This window comes from Pelodiscus sinensis, chromosome 6 (assembly GCF_052426305.1).
Source record: "Pelodiscus sinensis isolate ZL-2025 chromosome 6, ASM5242630v1, whole genome shotgun sequence".
Taxonomy (NCBI): domain Eukaryota; kingdom Metazoa; phylum Chordata; order Testudines; family Trionychidae; genus Pelodiscus; species Pelodiscus sinensis.
In genome coordinates, this window is record NC_143057.1 from 2140724 (window position 1) to 2162971 (window position 22248).

Here is a 22248-nt window from a genome sequence, read left to right on the forward strand (position 1 = left end):
TATGCACAATCCTGCAGTGACAGGAAGAGGAAGAGAAGTGACACATTAGCTCACAGTAAGCCAGCAGTAGCGCGAAACTGTGTAGGGCAGTCTAACTTCTTATAGCAAGGGGAGTGGGCTGGTGAATATTATATTCTTGGATCACAAGAGGGAATAAGCCATCCAGGAACTCTTGAAGAGGGAATAAGCCATCCAGGAACTCTTGAAGGTGTGAGGATTAGCCAGAGTAGAACATTCAACTCTACAAATCCTAAGCACCACTTACACATAGTTAATGAAGTCTAGAGTAAGACACACCTGTTGAGGGAAATGCTTGATTTGGTGTGGCTTGTATCCTCTTCTTCTGGCTCTTACTAAGAGGTGTCTTTGGAGCAGGAGGCACAAACTGCTCTTCATTCTTGACAGTCATCACCAAGTCAGAATTCTCTTTGTTTTCACATTTCTTTGATGCTGCTCTTCTTGCCACTGGAGTTGGAGGCGGTGTAAATTCTACACTAGCCACTGGGGTCTGATGCTTTGAATGCGAAGAGAGATTTGACTAAGTAAGAGATTGATGGTGAATAAACTCTGGACAAAAACAAGTTCAAATATTGCCAGTATATTGAACATAAATAGTATATTTTAGATGTGTCAGTTACAAATGCTGCTCAGTGCTTCAGAACTCTTTTGACCCACATAGCTAAGTCTCTATTTCCTCCTTGCTATCCTGTGCCCGGATATTCCCCAGTTTTTTCAGTCTCCTCTCCTGGACTTCCAATCCCAGATCACTTCTCTCCAACACATCCACAACATAGTTAAGGATAGAAACTTAAGCAGATCAATCATCAGTTAGCGATCCTCACTAGTAATGCTTCTACTAACTTAAGAGGAACAGTGTGGGGGATTAAGAGCTCAGCTGCCCCACCCAACCAGGTATTTAGGCTCCTTGGCACAGACAGGTAGTAGGGAGCCTCATCATCCAATTGATAGCTTGGTTTTGTCGATTCTGGAGCTGTGAAACTGACAAGAATGACAGCCAGGTCAGTGCAAGTCAGACAATATCTACATGGATACTGGGTTGCCCTAACTACATTGCCATAAGCCCTAAACCTTTTGTGGAGGAGGAATTAGGATATCAGCACAACAAGGCTGTATTGTGTTCACTGACAATTAGGTTGCCAGAGGTCACTAAGGCAGGCAGCGTAACTCTCTAGTGTAGGCCAGACCTAAGATTCTTATTCAGTCACTCCACTGACTCCCTTTATCCACCAAGCACAGATCAAATTTATCCTCTTTACCTTTAAGGATTTGCCCACCACTGCCCCGGCTACATCTCAGATTGTTAGCTACATGTCCTCACCGCTAACACCAGCCCCTTTGTAACCTTTCCTACTTATGTTTCTTCTTCTGCACTGCCCCTACACAAAATGAGCAGCTGACCCCCACCTCTCCTTCTCCAAATAAGTGAAGATTCACTGACCACCAAAAAGCTCTTGCTCCATCTGAATTTGTAAATTCTTCTGGCCAAGTACAGTATCTCAGGCAGACTAAGCAAGGATATTAATACTTAAACATAAACGCAGTATGCATTAAAAAAGTCAGAGGCAGACTCTTGCAACAAGAGCAATTGTTTTAGGAAATCATTGTAATTCTTCAAGCACCTGGTTTGCTTGGGGCATATGTAGAGCAAATCCTGCAAGTGGTGATTCCTCATAAAAGGCATCATCAGAAAATGCTATGGGTCCAAATGCACATGGCATTTCCCTGCAGTCTTGCACATCTTCGTAAGTCAGGTTCTTTTTAGACTGGTGAAAGAAAAAGGAGATTCCACAGAAATTCTAATAGACAGTAAGCCAAACTTCTCAATAAAGAACTTCATTACTTTTAAGTTAGTTTTCATAGTTTATAAGCTTTGCTCTTTAGAGTTTCTAGTTATGGGCACCATCTCAGGTCACTTGTCATCTGACAATAGTGTTTGGAGGGCAAAGTGTGCAATGAAAGTTTTCGTAAGCAACAGCAGCAGATGTATTTAATGGTGCTTTCAGAATGTCATAAGCAGCTTATACAGCAAGCTGCAACACCTGACATTGATTTCTTCATGGAAGCCACAAGCCCCTTACTTTGGTGCCACACGATCTAATGCCACAAGAGTGGTCCCATAAGAAGGAAATGAAAAATATAGTGAAGGAATATGGGAGATGGCTGGTTAAAGCCATGTTATTATGTAGGATACCTTGAAACAAATGGTTATTGGAAGTCGACCACTTAAAGCTGCTGAGCACGTAAGCAAAAACTTTCATTGTCTCATGGAAATGAAGTTTCAACTGATATCAAATCATGCAGGATTTTCTGCCTATTGTACGTGTGGGTTCCTTCAAACTGCCAGAGGCCAGGAAGAGTTTACTTCCTTGTTTGTGGTCTGCAGCCTCATTTGTTGCCATTGGTGTAGCGATGTTTTGGCCCACATCTTTACATGTTTTCCCAGAGAGTGTTTCCTGCTATGCAACCTTCAGTTTAGCTGGTGGCATGATACACACTGAGGGCAGGTCTACACTAGAATCACTACAGTGGTGCCGCTGTAGTGGTATACTTGTGCCACTATCACACTCCTACTGCCGATTCTTATGCCAACAGCCACGCTCTGGTTAGCATCACTCTACCTCCCCAAGCACCAGCAGTGCTTCCCCTGCCAACATAGCACCTACACTAGTGCTTATACTGGTGTTGCTCAGGGGGTGGCTTTTCCATGTCTCTCAATGACTTGAGTTCTATTGAAATATGTGCTAGTGTAGACCTGCCTTTAGTTTCACAGTGAGTTGATGTTTATGCTGCCTTTTGTAGTAAAATGGGCAGAAATTGCAGTCCTCATGATCTGATACAATATTTAAGATCCTAGAATCATAGAACACTAGAGCTGGAAGAGACCTTGAGAGATCATCGAGTCCAGTCCCCTACACTCACAGCAGGACCAAGCACCATCTAGACCATCCCTGATAGATCCATGATTGACCATCCCGTCGTTTGTTAGGGAGAAGTCAAATTCCCGTTTTCCAAAGTATGAACAAGCTTTCGCATCACAGGACAGTGTCAGGTTTATTACTGCTTTTAGTTTAGATATGTCAACTCAGAACAGCACTTCCAATACCTTTAGCCCCCTGCTGAATCGGTTTAGTGAGAGCTTTAGGGAGCTTTGCCACCGCCTCCTCCCCCCACACACACGCACAATGAAATGCTGTTAAGAGGTATAGCAACAACATGCTACATATTCAGGTTCTAATCTGAAGTGATTGGACAGGAGATGGTTTTCAATATCCCTTTGTGGATCACAGGAAATACAATGGAAGGCCTGTGTTATGTACCACTCCAATGAAACTGCAAGTAATAAAGTCAACTATCAGCCCTCAGCTGAAAAAAAGGCCATTATAAAAAGGAACCATCATGTTTTGTCTGGAGACAAATGGCTTTTGGCCAGTGATCAAGGATATTGCCAAGATCAGATTTTTCATTATTGTTGAAAGCCAAAGTGTAGCTTTTTGGTGTATGACCAGATGTGCCACTGATGATTACTATAAAGACCTTATCAGACACCTGTGCATAGCAGCCAAGAATTTAGTAGCCAGATTCTGTAATTGAAATTATGTTCCATTACTTTATGAATAATGGACCTGATGGGCAAGGAGAAATTCACTCCATTACAGAAATGCTACTACATATCACTGAAAAAACTATTTCCAGGTGGCAAATTTAAAAGCATTATTAGAAAACAGCCCTGTCATTCAAGGCATGATTTAGTCAAGTCATTCTTTTAGGAAGCCTTTGTACTTCAAGCTGCTTGTCATACAGTTAATTATAGTCAAGCCACTGACACCAGACAAAATCTCTAAATTAAGAAGAGCTCTGCCAGCTTCGTTTCACAGACAGGTCAGCTCTACTTGGAGGACTATGCCGAATGGCTGAGCAACAGATTTTCAGCTGATATGTTTTAGGGCACTGGAGAAGTTAAGTGCATCTCCTGTGTATCAGCATGGGACTAATGGGGATGTGTTACAGAAGAGATATTTAGGTAATCTGGCTCATGTCTGAATGACTGCTCTTGTTAAGGGCAGCATTTTGCCAAGTCTACTTTTCAGTATCCCAAACAATAAGGCTTCAACAGCACTGCATACTTTGAATTGCTCTCAAACAGTGTAGAACGGCACCAGTCCAGTTTTTGAGTGGGCGCATCTGCCTACTTGCTCACAGCATTCCTCATAAGGTTATATTATACCAATGCCCAAAACGCACTGGTTTGTATTCTGTTTGTCAGAAATAAATTACTTTTATATCAATCCACTACGACAGTTGAAAATATATGTATGTATAGAGAGAAAGATCATGTGTTGAGACCACAGCACTTTAGATTTTATGTAGTCTTTTTAATGGCATCTTCTTTTGAAAGGCAGCACAAATGCAAACATTGCATTAACATGATACAGTGCTAAGGCCTAGGACTTACCTTCAGTTCTCTCGATGGTGTGATGCTAGCGTGTTCTAGTGCTAGAGAGGGAAGCCGTAGACGGACAGGCTTACCATGAGCCTTCTTGGATTGAAGCAGGAGGTATGTTGCCGATATTTGATCATATTTCCACTAAAACCAAGAGGAATGTGTCAGAACACTACTACTTAAGAGAGGCTGTGGTAAACACTGCTTAAAGTTACACTTTTAGCACCAGTTCTCTTCCAAGGAGAACCATCTACCTGTTACGGACTCCTCTGATCTGTATGGTCACACCTAATTCCATAGATTTCCATGGAGTTGCATTGGTGTGGAGGAAATCAGAATCGAGTTGTGCTTGTTATTACTCTGCCACCCTTCCTGCAAGCAAGTTAGAATTGTGGTCTAGAGATTAGAGCCAATGCTAGAGACAGAGGCAGAAACCTCTGCCCAACTGAAATCAATGACAAGACTCCCAGTGAATTCAACGGGACTCAGATTTCAATCAGAACGCTGTGGTTCTTTCAGTTGCCACTGAACTGATGGAGGACCTCACGCGAATTGGGTGGTGTCCGTTTCCTCGTCTGGAAGATGGAGATGTCCTTAGCCTCCCAGAATGGGGGGTGACTAGGCTTACATTAGAACAGTGGTTTTCAAACCACAGGTTGTGACCCAGTACTAAATTGCAGAATGTCAGACACTGGGTTTCATTGCAGCATAGTGATCAGTGGAGGTACTAAGGCAGGCTTCCTGCCTGTGTTGGCACTGCAGACTGCACTACACCCTAAAAGTAGCCAGCAGCAGGCCCGGCTCCTAGGTTGCACAGGAGGGCTGGGAAAGGGATGGGAGGGAGAAAGAGGGGAGAGCATGCATAGGGCTCTATGCACTGCACTTGCCCTGAGCTCTGCCTCCACACTCCAATTGGCTGGGAACCTGCTTCTGGCGGCTTCTGGGGCGCATTATGGTCTGCAGTGCCCGGAGAGGCAGGAAGTCTACCTTTGTACCTCTGCTATGCCACCGACCAGGAGCCGCTCAAGGTAAACACCTCTGCCCCAGTCTTACCCACACCCAAAGCTGAAGCTCTCATCCTTGTCCCCATTCCAGAGCCCACACTCCAATCAAATATTGTTGGGTCACACGCATCAACAATTTTCGTCAATCTGGTCATGAGGAAAAAAAAGTTTGAAAACCACTGCATTAGTGCTTCATTAAAAGCTAGGCCAGTGCAGCAGTCTGTGCTTCCTGAAAGATCTACTTCCTGAGAGATCTGTCTTTATAGTAGCCAGACAGCAGTAATGTAATCTCTGAAGTTTGTCCCAGAGTTGTAGAGCAGGAGTAAGTGTAGATTGGTTAGCCAGTAGCTCTTATTCTCCCAGATGTGTCACTTTAGCAGCATATGATGCACAATTTCCAATCAGGCTGGTGCCTAGAGAGCTGGGCTTCCCTCTGAAAGAGCTATTCCAATGGACACCACTAAGTGCAGTAACACTCAGAAGTTTGGGTTCCTAAATGAGTTATTTTCACTATTCAATAGCCTATACTAAACAGTAAGTACCATATGCTAACATTTTATTAAAATCTTACATAAAAGCTAGGATTGCCAGAACCATTATACTCGTGATATTCATCTAAAAACTTCCAACAAAAATGAACTTTAGCCATGAATACTAGCCACAGCATGTTTCTTGCGCTAATGAAACAGCTACCTATTCCATCACTGATTTTATTTGCAAACCCTAGGATACCACTTCTCCACTGCCTATTCAGCACCATAGTTGAGATTTCTCTTGTTTCAATAGTACTCTGAAGATACTCTTCATTAAATTATGTAATTGTTTTAAAAGCAAAAATCATGCCCACACATGGAGTCACAGCTAGTGAAGAACCACCATAAGTTTCCCTTGAAAGACACTAGAATCATGGTTAAAACTTTGTCAAAGGTTGGGAAACACCAGAGGCTGATGCACTGGGGTATGGGGAATCACAACTGTAGTGTCAAAACTACAGTTGAGTTCATAGTTAAAATAGTGACAGTTTGGAACAACTATTTTTGTAGCCCACAGAGCTAGCTTGGAGCATTTATTTGATTTGGCAGTAACTCAAGAACTTACAAGCCTGTATCCTCTACAACACTGGCTTCAGCAGTTAGCATAAGACTTAAGGCATATGACATTTGGCACAGATAAATGGCTCAATGCTCACCTCCATGTTTTGGGGAATTGAACAGATCATTTAAGGGGGAAGTCTATACATAACACCAGTGAACTACAGGAATGTGTGCCAAACACCTCTATCTGGTTATTTTAGGATAAAAACATCTGCAGATTACAAGAGCTCCATTGCAACTAATTAACATACATACGTTAATATCATTAATATACTAGTCAATAGGAGACTAGCATCCCAACATTAAATACAAACAAGGAAGAGGAAAGAAACCCCTACTGAATACGCATTAGGCATAACAGCATCAGCAAGTTATTATAATAGTTGTCCCCAAGCCTTTGTGCAGGAGAGAGCTATAGTCCCTTGTAAGGTACCATGATCACGGCCACTGGTGAGGAAGCTAACATTTCAGGCTGTTCAAGATACGTTGTGAGTACACATGTTCAATGCACATTCTGTATTATCTCTATCCACTTCACTGGGTTAGAATGTTTGACTTCCCTAAAAGCAGTAAATCAATTATTGCAAATACAAAAGGGTTCCTAAAGAGTGAGTGGTGCAACCATGCACAACAGGGCTCCCAAATGAACAGTAATGTTAGTAATGGGCCTGATCTCAGTACAAGAACCTGCCAAACCTGTGGTAACTGGGAATAAAGTAATTCATACAATACACAATCCATAGATCAGGCTATATTGGGCAGCTTTAAGTGTCACACTGGAAACGAGTACTGGAATCAGTTAATATGTCCAAGTTTGAGTTATTCATATTACAAGTTACTCACCTCCGAAATTAACTCAGTCATACTTTGCCTGCCACGTTTGTGGAACACTGAAAGCTCTGTTATGCAGTCATCATCAAGATGCCCAAGCTGAAAGAACAAGTTGTAATATGAAAGCTTCAGACTTTGAAATCTTCTAGATCAGTGTTTAAGAGTGGGATGTTCCCATGAAGCCAGATGGCTCTTGGCTTAACAATCCAATATCTCTAGATGGGACTATTGTGATCTAGCCTGACATCCCGTCTAACAAACCAGAGAACTTCCCCAAGATAATTCCGAGAATAGATCTTTTAGAAAGCCATCTGACCTTGATTTTAAAACTTGCCTATGTCTGAAAATCCACCATGATCCTCAGTAAATATCCCTCACTATTAAACAGATGTAATTTTGTTGGCGTACACTTAGATTCTCTTCCCATTTCAAAAGGAAAAGAAAAAAGCTATTAAAATACATGCTTGCAATTATACATGTTACTACTAATGCTGCATGTACAGTAAAAAAGCTCTTTGCATAGAGAAACAATGACACCCAATGGCCAACTATAGGCACTAGCTGTACATACCCAAATACCTCATGTTTATTAAGCCTAATCTGCTAGATTTTTATTTTTGTGCTAGCTTAACTTCTATGTATAGTGCAGTATTTGGTGAAGGGGATTTAGTTTGAGTTTTCAATAGTCAAATGAGGCTTTATTCTAACTAGGAAATTATAGGAAATAAAATTACATAACTCCACTATGTAAGCCACTTTCTACCCTTGGTTCTGCAGCACACAGGTGCCTGTTTTTCAAAAATAATATATCTTACTGCATGCAAATATTCAGAGGCTTATTGGCCAGTTACATGTAAAAAGAACCATTCATCCCTTTGGTATTTTATAAATTAACTCAAATTCTGCAGCTAACAGAGGTCTTTCCCCTTCATAGGGATTAAGAACTTTATATTGAATATCTGTAGATATGCATTCTGAGAGGAAGAGAACCTTGAAGAATTCAACATCAGCAACTTGCTGAATAAAGTAACCGGTCATCTTCAGGTTTGTCCCTTTGAAGGATGAAGTCTTTATATTGTCCCCATATGCCCTCTGCTGAGGCATAAATTCAGGACGAATTTATGATCTAGTTCAGGGGTGGGCAATTTTTTGTTGGGGCCACTTCAAAAATTTTGAAGTGGCCCCAGGCGACACCGGAAGGGGCGAGACCTCAAACAGAAGGGGCAGGGCCAGGATCCTTCTAAGCTTCCCCCACACGCAGACCATGATTGGTCTGGGAGTGGGGGTGGCTCTTTGCTCCCCCCCCCCCCACTCCCCAGCTTACCCCTAGGCAACCATGCCCCTGGCAGTGAGAGGATACTTCCTGTGCTTCCCCACCCCAGGCCAATCAGGGCCCGGGGTGGGGGAGCATGCAAAGCTTCCTCCTACCCTTCCAGGAGCACACAGCACTTCTAAGTGCTGTGCAGTCCTTGCAGGGCAGGGACAGGGTGGAGGAAACTTCATGAGTTCCCCCCAGGCTAATCAGAGTTTGGGGGCAGGGGAGCGAGTGAAGTCTCCTCCCGCGCTGCCAAGAGCACACGGATCCAGCCCACAGATGCCCTTTTGCCCACCCCAATCTAGTCACTACTGATACATTAATCCTCTAATCCAGTGGTTTTCAAACTGCAGGTTGCCACCCAATGCTGGGTCCTGGAATATCAGGCACTGGTCTTGTTGCTGCAGGGGGAATCAGTGGGTACTAAGGGTGCTTCCTTGCCTGTCCTGGCACTGACTTGTGCTGTGCCCCAGAAGCAACCAGCAGCAGGTCAGGCTCTTGTGGGGAGGAGGAGGAGGAGAGGAGAAGAGCACACAGGGCTCCATGCACTGCCCCTGCCTTGAGCACTAGCTTCACATTCCCACTGGCTGGGAACCTGCTTCTGGAGTGCAGCATGGTCTGCTGTGCCAGGAGAGGCAGGAAGCCAGTCTTAACACCCCCACTGCACTGTTGGCTGAACTGGTCGAGGTAAGCCCCTCCTGCCCCAGCCCTGACTCCTCCCTCTCCAAACCCAGAGCTCTCTCCTACAGCCCAAAGCTCCCTTCCTTAGTCTCACCCTGTAGCCCAAACTCCAGTCTAATTATGTTCGGTCACAGGCATTAATAATTGTCTTCAACTGGGTCATGAGGAAGAAGGTTTGAAAATCACCGCTCTCATCAGCACACTTACTGGGTATTTGCTTTGCCATTGAACAGCATAGGTGTAATCCTGCATGAGCCATGGATGATTTAAGAGATGTTTAACTGTAATTCGCTTCTTTGGATCCACCTAATAGGTAGTAAGAAATGCAGTTAGTCAATGCTTTCACAAAGGGGATACCACAGCTACTATTCACAGAAATAAAAGACTAGTAAAATTAATCCTTTGCCCAGAAAATTGGAGTTGAAATATTTCAAGTAGAAGAGATAAGTCAGGCCATAGGGGCTAGTTAAGGAAACCTACATTAACAGAAGCAGAAGGGATGATTGACACTTGTCACCAGGGTTAATAGTAGCTCAGCTAATTGGTTTTATAAATTTAGCTGGTCATAAAAGCACACTTGGGAATTACATTTATGCAGCAAAGTGCAATCTTCTAAATTAGATGCTGGAAGACAACTTTGTTAGCAACGCGACAACTGGACCATGGTATGCAGAGTGCTTTGAGTAATATTCTACGATTGCAGCTTTTTCACCAGAGGGACCGGTTATATTCTCTTAAATAGTTTAACTACAATGCTATATTTTAGGCTTTCAGATCTATATTTCAACGCTATTTTGAATAGTTAACAGTACTGTAAAACGTATGGTCTAGCTAGAACCAATTGCTTTACCTGCAGCATCTGATGGAGAAGCAGAATACTGCTAGCAGAAAGCCACTTCGGAACCTCGTACTTTCCTCTCTGTATTAAAAAAAAGTTGGTTTAGAGTGAATTTTGGCCAACTAGTGCAAATAATGTCATTAAATTGCTTGGATGACTTACTGGTATCCATCTACATTCTGAAAGTCCCATATAGCATTTGGAGCTAGTGGAGCTGCATTTTCAACATATTTAGATTAACTTGACAAAAAGGTGTCATCTTTCTTACTTTCACTGAATTCAAGTGTGATTAATTTTTAGGTTAAAATAGATTCATGCTAGGTTAGTCCCATGGAAAGATGGCTGAACCTGAACTGTTATTCCAGGAACACAATCAAACCAGATTGCACATAAACAAGTTAGGTAAGAGTAATTCACTCAGCTTTGGCTTTGGCCTACTCAGCCCTTATTTATTCCATTTTTATTACACCAATTATGGCATTCAGCCTCTTAAGCACTAGGCAATTACTAGGAAAAGGAACTGTGGTTCTCAAAGGACAGACACCAAGAAGAGAATCAGAAATGTAGGCCCAGAAAGGTCCTGGAGATATCAACTCTAATTCCTTGCAATGAGTCTGGACCAAGTACAGCCTGTCTCCAACTTACAAACTGGTTATGGACCAAACAATTGGTCGTAACTCAGTTTGTTTGTAAGTTGGACCCCATTGAGTTACACACGACCGTGCTGTTCGTAAGCACGGATTGCGTTAACTCGGGGTCCGCCATTTACTACATTTTTGGTTGTAACTGCAAACGGGCGTAAATCGACTGATTGCAACTCGGGGACTGGCTGTAAATCTAAACCATTCCTTAAAGGAATTTCTGCAACCTCATCTTAAGAACTTCAAAAAATAGATTCAAAAGCCTCCCTTGCACTCCTGTTCCAGATCTAACCTATCCTGACACTTAGAACTTTGTGTCAATTTAAATCTTCTTTGCTGCAGATTAAGCCCATTTTACTTGTCCTCTGTAGACAAGACACAATTGATCACAATCCACATTTTAACAGCCCTTAATGCAAGTTTTCATGTTATCAGGTTCCCCTGTAGTCTCTTTTCAGAACTCAACGTGCCTTTTCTCAAAAGGTTTATGAAACCTGTTCTACCATTCTTGCTGCTGTCCTCTGGATGATCCAATTTGTCCATCATCTTACCTTAAAAAGTGGCATCCAGAATTGGACACCTCAGCTGAGGCCTCACCAATGCCCAACAGTCTACATTCCTGTTAATACACCCCCAGAATATTAGCTTTTTCCTGTAACTGCATCTTTTGGTTTACTCAAGAAGTTTCAGTGACTCAGTAACGGATTCACTGAAACTTCTTAGCAGTATTACTGTTTAGTCAGTTCTTCCCCATTTTATAATTGTACATTTGATTTTTCCTTCTCAAGTTTAGTAGATGGCACTTATTAGGCTTTGGGTGCTACTGTGAATTGTACTTTAAAAGCAGTACGAAAGGTGTAAGTGAACTGCTAGACAAAGTATTAAAATTAAGTGATCTAACATTCTGTGCTTTAATAGTACGAATGGTCATGTTGCCAAAAGGGAAGCAGCCTTGCATTTGCTTTCCATTGATTTGTATTTAATGCTGGTCAGGAGCCTTAGAATTTAAAAAACCTAGAACATTCAGGGCTTTTTTTATCCCAAGAATTCATTGTTCATGTAGCGTGTATGACTAGTAGATCAACACTAACTGCTTCCAAATTTGAGGAAAGGGAGCAATGGCTATGAAAAAAATTTCAAACTGAAATTGCTACAAGTCTCATGTATACTAAAATGAAAGCAAAAAGTAGTCAATGAAGAATCAAGGTGAAATATGATTTAACTACCAAGATGGAATGAAATGCACTAAGTACTGAGAGAGTTTCATTTCTGCAGACACCTGTTTCAATTAGTCAAGTCTGAGTAATGCACATACATTTCTTTAACTCCATTGGTTTCATAATAGAAATCTAAATTCTAGTTGCTTTGTTTTTAATCAAGACTAAGGCATTTACTTCAACAGCTATCAAATATTAATATTTCTAATTTAACTCTAGAAGTAATCCAAGGTGAACATCTAGTTTTTTTATATATTTTAAGGACTGCTTTAATATATTGAGGTTCGGTTCTGAAATATAGCTCTGGCATAGGAACACAGATGAATTAAATAAGATTAACACTCAATTTATTAGTAGTCATGCTAGAAATGACAGCTAAGCATTTTTGTAAAGATAGCCAACAAATGCACAATATAATCAGAAGAAAGTTAGCTGCTTAATGGGGAGCTGTCAATTTTTTATTTGATTTTCAATCAAAGCAGGAAGCATTTAGTCAAGTGTTATTCCCAAGTGAGGAACTGTAGAGTATTCTAGGCAAAGAAATATGCTGCACAGGAGTGATATGACACCCTAATTAGATTCACCAGCAGACTGTACTATACTGTGACGCGGAACAATAGTTTGAGCTGAGATTACAGTAAATTTCAAAATCTATAATGTGTGAAATTAAATCCCACAATAATGCATAAAAGTCCTAATTTGAATCAATTTTCCAACTTGTAAATAAATCAGAAATTGAAACTGGAATTCAAAGTGGTAGAAACAAGCCTACATTGGTAGATAATCTTAATTAGGAAGGTTGTATCTTGTTTCTTGTCCTCAAACAAGTTCTTAAAGCATGTTCATCTGAGTGCAATTTAGACAAGTTTGGGTAGCCAGCGTTCTGTGAATTCAGATCAGTCAATTCTAGCTCCAGAGCATATTGCACAATGATGAAAGTACTATGCAAGATTCATCCAGACTCATGTTAAGCCCTTTGTCTTGGTTATAGCTTAGCCATCTATAATTTTGCTCAACTAAAGAATTCATAACCACTTTGGGCCTTCACACGGAAAGTATATTAATCCAGAGCAGAAACAGAGCCCTAATTATTAAACTGAAATGTAACTTTTCTAGTCCAGCACCTTTGGGACCTAACTGGTGCCAAACCAGAGAATTTGCCAAACCATGGGAGGTCAATATTGTCTAGCAGCATTTCCAACACTTCCACTGCTCACTGGGCTCTTACAAAATATTTAGGGATAAATTTGAGCTAAACAGCACCAAATACAAAGCCACGCCTGATGGCTGTAAAACATTATGGGACCATGGGAAACCTGGCTACACCCATGATAAGCGAACAGCCAGCTAACTAAAAACCATGGTGAATCACGGACGTTGCTGGACCAGAGTGCCAGACTAGAGAGGTTCAACCTATATTTTGGAGAAAGTACATTAAGTTGTTTACCAGAGCCTCTAGGTCTGTGGTCACCAACCGGTCCATCGTGAGGCGCCGCAGGAGGGGGGAGTCGGGCCTTGAGGAGGCGCATGCTGGATTCCCTCGGGGCGGGAGGGGGGGGAGGAGGAAGGGAATCCTGGGAGGAGGCAGGTGCAGGAGACTCCCTGCCCCCACTGCCCTGCTCTCTTCCCAGCCACAGAACTGTCCCCACTCCTCTGTCCCCACCCACAGAACTGTCCCCTGCTGCAGAACCCTGTCCTCTCCCCTCCCAGCACCCTGTTCCCTCTCCCCTGCCCCCAGCCGCAGAACTCTGTTCCCACTAGCACCCTGTCCCCTGCCAAAGCACCCACTAGCACCCTTCCCCAGTACCATGTCCTCTGCTCCTACCACCACAGTTGGGAACACAGTGAGGTGTGTGTGGGGGGGGGGAGAGGGGTGGAGGAGTTATTTTTTTGCATCTCACTTGTGTGGGATGCAACTGACTTTTCTGTGGGTCAGTGACCCCAGTCTCAAAACAGGTTCCCCGCCCTTCTCATAAATAAAGACAATGCTGAAGCTTTGTGTTTGACATAATATTGTATTTAAAAATGAAGCCTGGCCAACAAATCCGCAATTGGGGCCAAGTCCCACATCTGGTCACAGCATCATAGCACTCCTGCACTCCCCTTTCCCCCAGACCCTACATCTGAGCCTAGCATACACTGGAACCCCTGCCCTGAGGCCCTCATACACCCCAACCCAAATTCCTGAACCCTCACATCCAGAAGTCTGTGGCTTGCTTAGTACCCTAACCCTACATCTGACCCCAACACTGCCCGGCCTGCCACCCGCTCCCCGAGGCAGCATCCCCTTATCCACCTCCTCCTGCATCCAGATTTCCTCCCAGAGCTTGCACCTCTCACCCCTTCCCACACCCAAATCCCTCATTCCCATCTTAGAGCCTACACATCCTGTCTCAACCCAGGGAGGGTACGGCTAGACTGCAGGAGTTTTTCAGGATTCCGGAGCTATTCCAGGAACTCTTCTGCATCCAGGGATGCGTTTGTTCTTCTGCTTCTTTTAGTGGAAGAGCAAACATGATCTTTTGGTCACCCCTATATTCCTCTTTCCACGAGGAATAAGGGGGCTTCCAAAAGAAGGGGTTTTTCTGCCATTTGGTCCATTCTAGACTAGCCAAATGTTGGAAAAACCTCTTCCTACAGAAGAATTGAGGGAAAAAAGCAGCATTATAAGGGCTGGGGATAGCAAACGATGGAGGAGGAGGAGAATAATGAGGGTGGGGTTTCAAGGAAGGGGTGGGGCAGTAGATCTTGGCTTGTTCTGTCGTTTAAAAAGTGATCTTGGGTGTAAAAAGGTTGGAGACCACTGCTCTAGGTGCAATACCATTTATTTACCAATCCCACCTTACCAAGTATTAGCTGCATTAGCACCCTCAACTAAAATGTCAGTTTAATAATGATTAAGGCTCCGGGTCCATCATGCAAGTTGAGCAAGTAATGGATTCCATTACTTTGTGACCTCTGACTTCTGCAATGGCCAGTGTAGTGACCTCAGGGCCTCAGCCTTCTTAGGGTAGGCCCACACTCCCACTAGAACAGAAGCCTCCTGACTAAGATTTAGTCAAGGATCTGCAATTTTTGCCACCTCACTGCTTACCTCTTTCCAGATAATTTAGGAAAGTTGAATGGTATTAGTTCTGTACAGACCCCTAACTGACACCTCTATTTTCCTCTCCATTCTGATAGCTGATTATTCCTACCCTTTGTTTCTGGTCTTTTAACCAGTTACCAGTCCAAGAAAGGAATTTCCAGCTTTGCCCATGACAGCTGTGAGAAAGGAGGATTCAGCTACATACCTCTACTCCATCACAAACTGGTTTCTTATACTGCATGGTAGCTAAGCCTTCTCCTTCCAACAGCCACAAAGAAAGGGATCTATGATATGGCTTTAAACCAAATTCCTGCATCCAAACAGCAGGTTTAATTAAGTAGCAGCATGTAAGGAGACAACATACTAGAAGCATTTCCTGATTTGCCCAATTTATGCCACTTTAACTGTTTCTACCAGGTTGTCTAACTGGCTCGTGGTTTCCTTTTCACCCCTCTCCATTTTGAGGAGCAAAGTGGCACTATGCTGCATATGCTATAGATCACCAGTAATTACTGTATTGACTTAAGGGGGAGGATCCTGTAGTGATTTCTGCTACTCAAGGTGATTTATACACATTTGCACTTGAAAAGTCCAGGTACAAGATAAGGAGCAATAGGACAGCCCAACAGCAAGATGGTGGCAAATATGCTTCTTCCCAAATGCTGCTTACAATCGGCATGAGCACCAGCCAGTCTGTGGTAGCACAGTGGTCAGAAGAGGCTTGAAATTAATATATATACATAAGAGCAGACAGGAGACATGGGGAAGTCATGTTCATGGCATCATTTTTCATGCTGTAGCACAATGAAACGGTGCCCCAGGCAGCAATGAATCACAGGAAGCAGATTTGGCTACTGCTCTCACTTAATGAGCTCTGCTCCACAAACTCTTGCCAACTGATCACTACTAATCGCACTACAGAAGTTAGTCCTAAAAAAGAAACGTTAGTGGACACAGAATATGGGAATAACTGGTGTGACAGTAGCACTGAGAGAAGGATCTGGGAGCTGTGATGGATCATAACATGAGTCAGCAATGAGGTGCTGTTGCAAAAAAAACTGCAGTTTTAGGCTGTATTAAATAGAAGCATAGCATAAAAGCTATGTGAAGGAGTAGTATTTCTCTACTCAGAGCTGGTTAGGCCTCACCTGGAATACTAGGTTTAATTTTGGTCCCCAGTGTATAAGAAGAATGTAGAGAAACTGCAAAGGATCCAGAGGCAAGCAACAAAAGTATGGAAAGCAAAGTATATAAGCAAAGGCTGAAGAAATGTGCCTGCCATAAAAAGCTGGAGAAGAGTTGCTCTCTTGTCACAGAGGGCAGGACAAGAGGCAGAGGTTTTAAGCTATAGCAGAGCAGGGCAATGGAAGAGACTGCCTAGGGAGGTTGTGGAAGCTTCTTCCCTGGAGGTTTTCAAACCAAGTCTGAATAGTCATCTCAAGGTTTAGATAAAAATCCTGCATCTTGACAAAGGGTTAGACTAGATGTCCCTTGTAGTCTCTTCTAACATTATGATTCTAATCACTGGTAACTCCTCGGGAAATAATTTCACTCCGTCTGTGGTATTCGCACTCAGCTTCTCCTACCCCATCTTCTACTTCCTCTTTTCTACCTTTGATGCAATGCTGCTCCCTCCTATTTCACTATTACTGTACTGTAGACTTGGCCATTTCCACAATCACTCAATCCAAAATTTCTCCCCAAGCCAAAGGGAATTTCTGTCCTATTACAAACTAAACTTAGTTTTGTTTCAGGAGGTATTTTAAAAGAGTTCTCTTCAGCTATAGAAGCTATATTCTATCCTATTTATCAAAATGAACCATTAGTCCTATTCTACAAGGGTCCTCTTCCCCAGGTGGCTGAATAAATTGAGTCATTTGAAACAAAGGATTAAAAAGAAAAAAGCCAGAAACATAACAGCCTAGATTATCTCACTCCAAGTATTTTAGAGCTACTTGTCTACTGATGTATCTATTTTAAATTTGAAAGTTTACTTGTGGATCAGTTCTCGCATCAGTGTATCTTCTGTCAACAGAAGAAATGTCAATATTAGGGATGTAAAATAGTGTTTAAAAATGTAGCCGTGTAACTACTACAAAATTTTTTTGCTGCCGCAGCAAACCTAGGTACTGGAGAGGCTTCATCTGGGCTCCATAGTAGGCAAGGAAAGCTTCCCTGAGAGTGGGGCTGGTAGCCCCTGCCAGCCCCACTCCTGGGGAGGCGTCGCTGCTACACTAAAGCCAGCCCCCTGGGAGTGGGGCTAGCAAGGGCTGCCGACCTGGTGCCCAGGAAGCCAACGTGTAACCTGTGGCCTGGGGGGCAGGGGTGAAGGAGGGTAACAGACAGAGGTTGCTCCAGCAGCCCCTGCCGGCAGTGGGACCTGTGGGCCCGGGGCACGCAGGGAGCTGCTCGAGCTTCTACTCGTTAACCGGAACTGGTAAGCCTTACCCATTAAGGGTGAGACTTACTGGTTAATTGTTACCCATTTACATCCCCGCAAACACCAAGACGCTGTTAAACATACGTGACAATGGTAATACATTCAATCAGATAGCAAGAGGCCGAGACACAACAACCTGCCTCTGCCTCTTCATTTATGCTGACTGTTTGGATCTACTAAAGCACTACATACCATTATCTTCCTGTAGAGAGCCATGACATTCTCATCATCGAATGGGAGGAAGCCACATAGGAGAGCATACAAGAGAACCCCCATGCTCCATATATCTGCCTAAAAAACAAACAAACACCATGAAGGGTCAGGTAGAAGTGAAAAGAGTTTGACACATCTGGGAACTGAAAACAGGGATCACATCACTGAAGCAATGACATGTTCATTTATCAAAGTATATTGGAGCTAAAGGATTCTGTCCAAAGAAGAGCACACTCAGAAGTGCAAGTTAAGCTTTCCCCAACTCAACTTTGGAGTAAGCTCTACTTGTCAGAGCACTAGGAAAGCCATGTCCTTCCCCCAAATCTTCACTCACAGCCAGATTTGTTTGATTTCAATAGGGAGAGAAATTGCTACACTGATACACTGAACGATTTAGGGGTGCAGATGAGACGAGCCAACAAAAACACCAATCACTGCAAGTTAACATTACCAGGTAAAGTTAGGTAAGAGCAGCTCAGGGAGCTGTTTGTCACTGCAGTTGCTGCCAGCCCAGCCACATCCATGTTCTAAGTCTGTATAGGGCAGCTGGTGCAAGCAGGGTACAAATAGGCTTGGCAAAATTTGGTTTGAAGTTTCTCTTTGCAATCTCAATTAGATTTTTCTTTCCCAATTTTTATATTACAGTTGCAGGAAATCATGAGGGCACAGTTTTAACAAAAGGACAGTATTGACAGCAGAGCTGCATGGGGCTCCCTGCACAGGTGAGAGTCTGAAGACACCCAGAAGCAAGCATTTCCCCAGTCTGACTGGGCTGAAAATACTAAGCAGAATCATTGAAATGCAAAAGAAGTTTGAACTGAGGTGAAGCCAAGACCAGCTAGCAGGTACAACTAGTGATTAGCAAAATTTACGTAAAGGTACTGGTGCAGAGACACACAGGAGTAAGGAGGAGTTTGACACTGATGTAGAGGTGGAATGAAAGTGAAGAAACTTTGGGGTATGGCTGATGTGTCATAGCAACAATTGAGGAAGTTTGAAAATATTTAAGATAAATTGGTTAGATACAAGATGGGTGCCAGGAAAAGAGGTTATTAGCCATGTAGCCCAGCTTTGATCATCTTATTTCTGCAGCAGGTATGTGGGGAGGGAAGCTATAATGTGAGGAAAGACGACAGACAGGGAGAAGCAGGAAAAGATGGAACATGGAACAAGCAGTGGTGTTCTCTTCAAGGTGAGAGTACAAATTCTCGGAAGAGATGTCAAGATGAGAAGATTAGACCAAACAGAGGGAATAGGAGAGCTTGGGAGTTAAGTGTAGAAAGGCAATTCCAGGAGTGGATGAGCTCACAAAAGGGCACGGCATAGGAGGAATTCAGATATTGCTCTTCAGGACAGTGACACAGCTAAGGACACTAGGAAGAGCTAGTCAAGAAAAATAGTGAGATGTGTGCTAAAAAGGCTGTGTTATGTGCTACTTTAGCATGAATCCTCCACTATCCAGTGGAGGCACAACTCCTGCAAGAAGACTGACGGGGTAGTTACACAAGAGAGCATTTAAAGCTAAGTCTAGTTATGCTAGGGCTTATGTACATAAAGTTCACAGCATATTTACGACACTTTTTCAAAAAGGACACTGCATTAAATACCTCTGAGCCAATGTAAGCTTTGCCCTGAATTAACTCAGGCGCTGCATAAGCTGGGCTCCCACAACATGTGTTCAGCTGGTAATCCAGGCCACCCTAGAAAAGAACAATTGAACAGACATTAGACTTCAATTGGAAAGGAATTAAATATCTAGTTTGAACTATACTGTAGCACACAATTATGGGCTTCACTCAGCTGTGGTGCAAGTCATGTGATCCTATAGACCAGTGCTAAGCAAAAATCCTCTAGCTAACCCACCTGTCATGCTGCAAATCTTGATGCAATTTCCAGCATTACCATAGGGAAGTAACTTATTCAGTGTCTCAACTGTTCATCTCTATTTAGAAAATGATATTAATGTTTCCTTTATGGGGTCGGTTACACCTACACAGAATTTGTCAGGGGAGCTCCTTCTTTACAAGGCACACAACAGTGAGAAACCAGTCCAAACCTATCTATAGTCTTGACACATCAAAACACAGCCCTATCAAATGTACAGCTTGTCTAGACAACTGGCCTGAAATGATATTTCAACACCTAAAAACAGTTCTGCCCTCATCTGGAGTTTTAATCAGTTTTAATTTATGAATGTCTTGCAGGTCAGCTGAACCAGTGTTCTAGGCAACAGCAAACCATCTGCTTTGGTTTTACATTGAACTCTATGCTTGGATTGCTTCCTATTAGCATCTGTCTCATTCTAAACTGCTTGATTAGATTACTAAAGGACAAAAATTTAAAGGTAACATCACAGCTATAAATGTGAGAAGTTTTGAGATAAGATTTGGAAGTCAGGCCAGCCAGCCCCACACAACTGAACTGGACTAGAGTGGTTTGCTTACCTTGCAGGGGAGAACTGCTGCCCTAAACAAAGCCATACATTTCGAACACCCAAAACCATATCTAGTTTTGGAAAGCATATCCAGTCAATTATTTGAATTATAATAGCATTTTAAAGTCCTGACCTCTGTTGGGACCTCTGTCTGTGTTACACAAACAGCTGGACCCTGCTTTGAAGAACTTACAATAGAAAAAAGGGTGGGACAGAAAAATAGATGAAACTCCTCAAGATCACAAAGTACTTCAGAAGGCAAGCTGGAACTAGAAGGATACCCACTGCATGTCCATACTCCTACAGTGAATGTCTTGAGTGCTATTAAACACCCTTTTAATAGCTTAAGTATTTGGATGCACTACATTGTAGTTAGTGTCATTTACTTTTGCACACTCACCTTTGGCTTTGCACAGAGACCAAAGTCAATAAGCTTCAAGTTATGTTCTGCATCAATTAGCAAGTTCTCCTGAAGGAAAGGAGAGTGGTGTTAACAAGAGTACTTTACAGGATAACCCAACCATAGGATTAGTTTTTTCTCATCTTGTAGCCATCAATAGTACTGTCCACCATCCTCTCCCAGGCCATAAGCCCATTTCCTCTAAAAGCTAATAGCAATGTGAAGCATTCCATACATTGTCTAGGGATGTTAGCTATCAGTTAATTGAACAGTCAATTAACCACATGAATTCTTAGTGGTTAGTTGACTATTTTATAGTCCTCGGGGTGGGGCCGGCAGCCAGCGCAATGTGGCCACACTCCCAGGGAGTCCCCATCACTCCGTGTTGCCGCCTCTCTATCAGAGGCAGCAGCGCAGGGTGCCAGGAGGGAGCCAGTCCAGGAGGGAGCCAGTCTAAAAAACCAGGGGCTGCTGGAACAGCCTGGGCCTACCATAGGCAGCAGCCTGGGCTCACTGAGGGAAGAGACTGCTTCACAGTAGCCCTCCCATGCTCCTTCCTCCTGCCCTGCTGCCTCAGAGGCAGCAGCATGAGGGGGGTGGGGGGGTCTGGCAGCACCACAGAGCTGGTGCTGGGGGTGAACCTGCTTTTAATGCATTTTCACCCAGCTCCTGCTTCCCATCCCAACCCCTTGCTGCCTCTGATATGGAGGAAGCAAAGGGGAGGAAATATGAGTAGTCAACTATACTAACCAATAAGCCTAGACTTATTGGTTACTAGACTAGTCGTTCACATCCCTAACATTGTCCAGTAAGCTGTCCTGCACTGGAGTTCCTCTGCTACGGATTTCAGCCTCAAAATGTTCTAATCTGTCCATAAATACAAGACAAGCTTCTACAACAAATGCATGTAGAAGCAATGGGTATCCTGATAAATCCTAGGATGAGGACAGTAAAATGTTTCCCCAACACAACCTCTTATGTCACCATTTAGGAGGTCTGAAGCAGAACATGCCACTTCTGCTGCTGAGTTGAAAACAGTGACATGGAAGAGCAACGAAGACATGATTTGCTATTAAAAGTGGCATGTGGAGCAAAGGGAAGAGACTAACTGGAGCTAACTTGAAGTCTGGGTATTCATAAGTAAGCTCTCTCCCTCCTGATGTTGATTTTTGGTGATTCCTCTCAAACACTATTTACAGGCCCCAGAGGGACCCACATACAACTCAGTCAATAGGCATGCCACAGTAGAACTGGACTAGGAAAGATATATTCTATAAAGAAGGCTGAATACATGGAATAGGAAGGGGAGGGAAGACTTCAGTCCTTAGAGCTAGGAAAGTAAAGGAAGGAATAACTTAATTTGGAGAAGAGGTTTAACAGCTCAAAGAGATTTCCATCCTATTTGAAAGGATTAAGGATGTAAAATCCCATTTAACCAGACAAACAGGGTGAGCGGCATTACAGGCTGGAGGCTGGAGTAGCCCCCATCCTACCCCCACCTGTGGAGAGCCAAGCTGTCAATTAATTGTAACCTGTAAACTACTGACATCCCTAGAAAGGATACTGAACAAGTACTAGAAGTAGTAGTCC

General features: G+C 43.1%; 1 protein-coding gene across 2 annotated transcripts in view; it reads right to left on the bottom strand.

Moving 5' to 3' along the window:
• Positions 1–22248, bottom strand: part of MELK (maternal embryonic leucine zipper kinase) — a 41716-nt gene that overhangs the window by 13690 nt on the left and 5778 nt on the right. For both annotated transcript variants that reach the window (XM_014573284.4, XM_006122369.5), the window contains exons 6-14: positions 20659–20727; positions 19432–19524; positions 17804–17902; positions 10238–10306; positions 9595–9693; positions 7404–7490; positions 4475–4606; positions 1641–1784; positions 298–514 (exon numbers count right to left, since the gene is read on the bottom strand). In XM_014573284.4, coding sequence (XP_014428770.1) covers positions 298–514; positions 1641–1784; positions 4475–4606; positions 7404–7490; positions 9595–9693; positions 10238–10306; positions 17804–17902; positions 19432–19524; positions 20659–20727 — 1009 coding nt within the window. The remainder of the gene's footprint in view (positions 1–297; positions 515–1640; positions 1785–4474; positions 4607–7403; positions 7491–9594; positions 9694–10237; positions 10307–17803; positions 17903–19431; positions 19525–20658; positions 20728–22248) is intronic.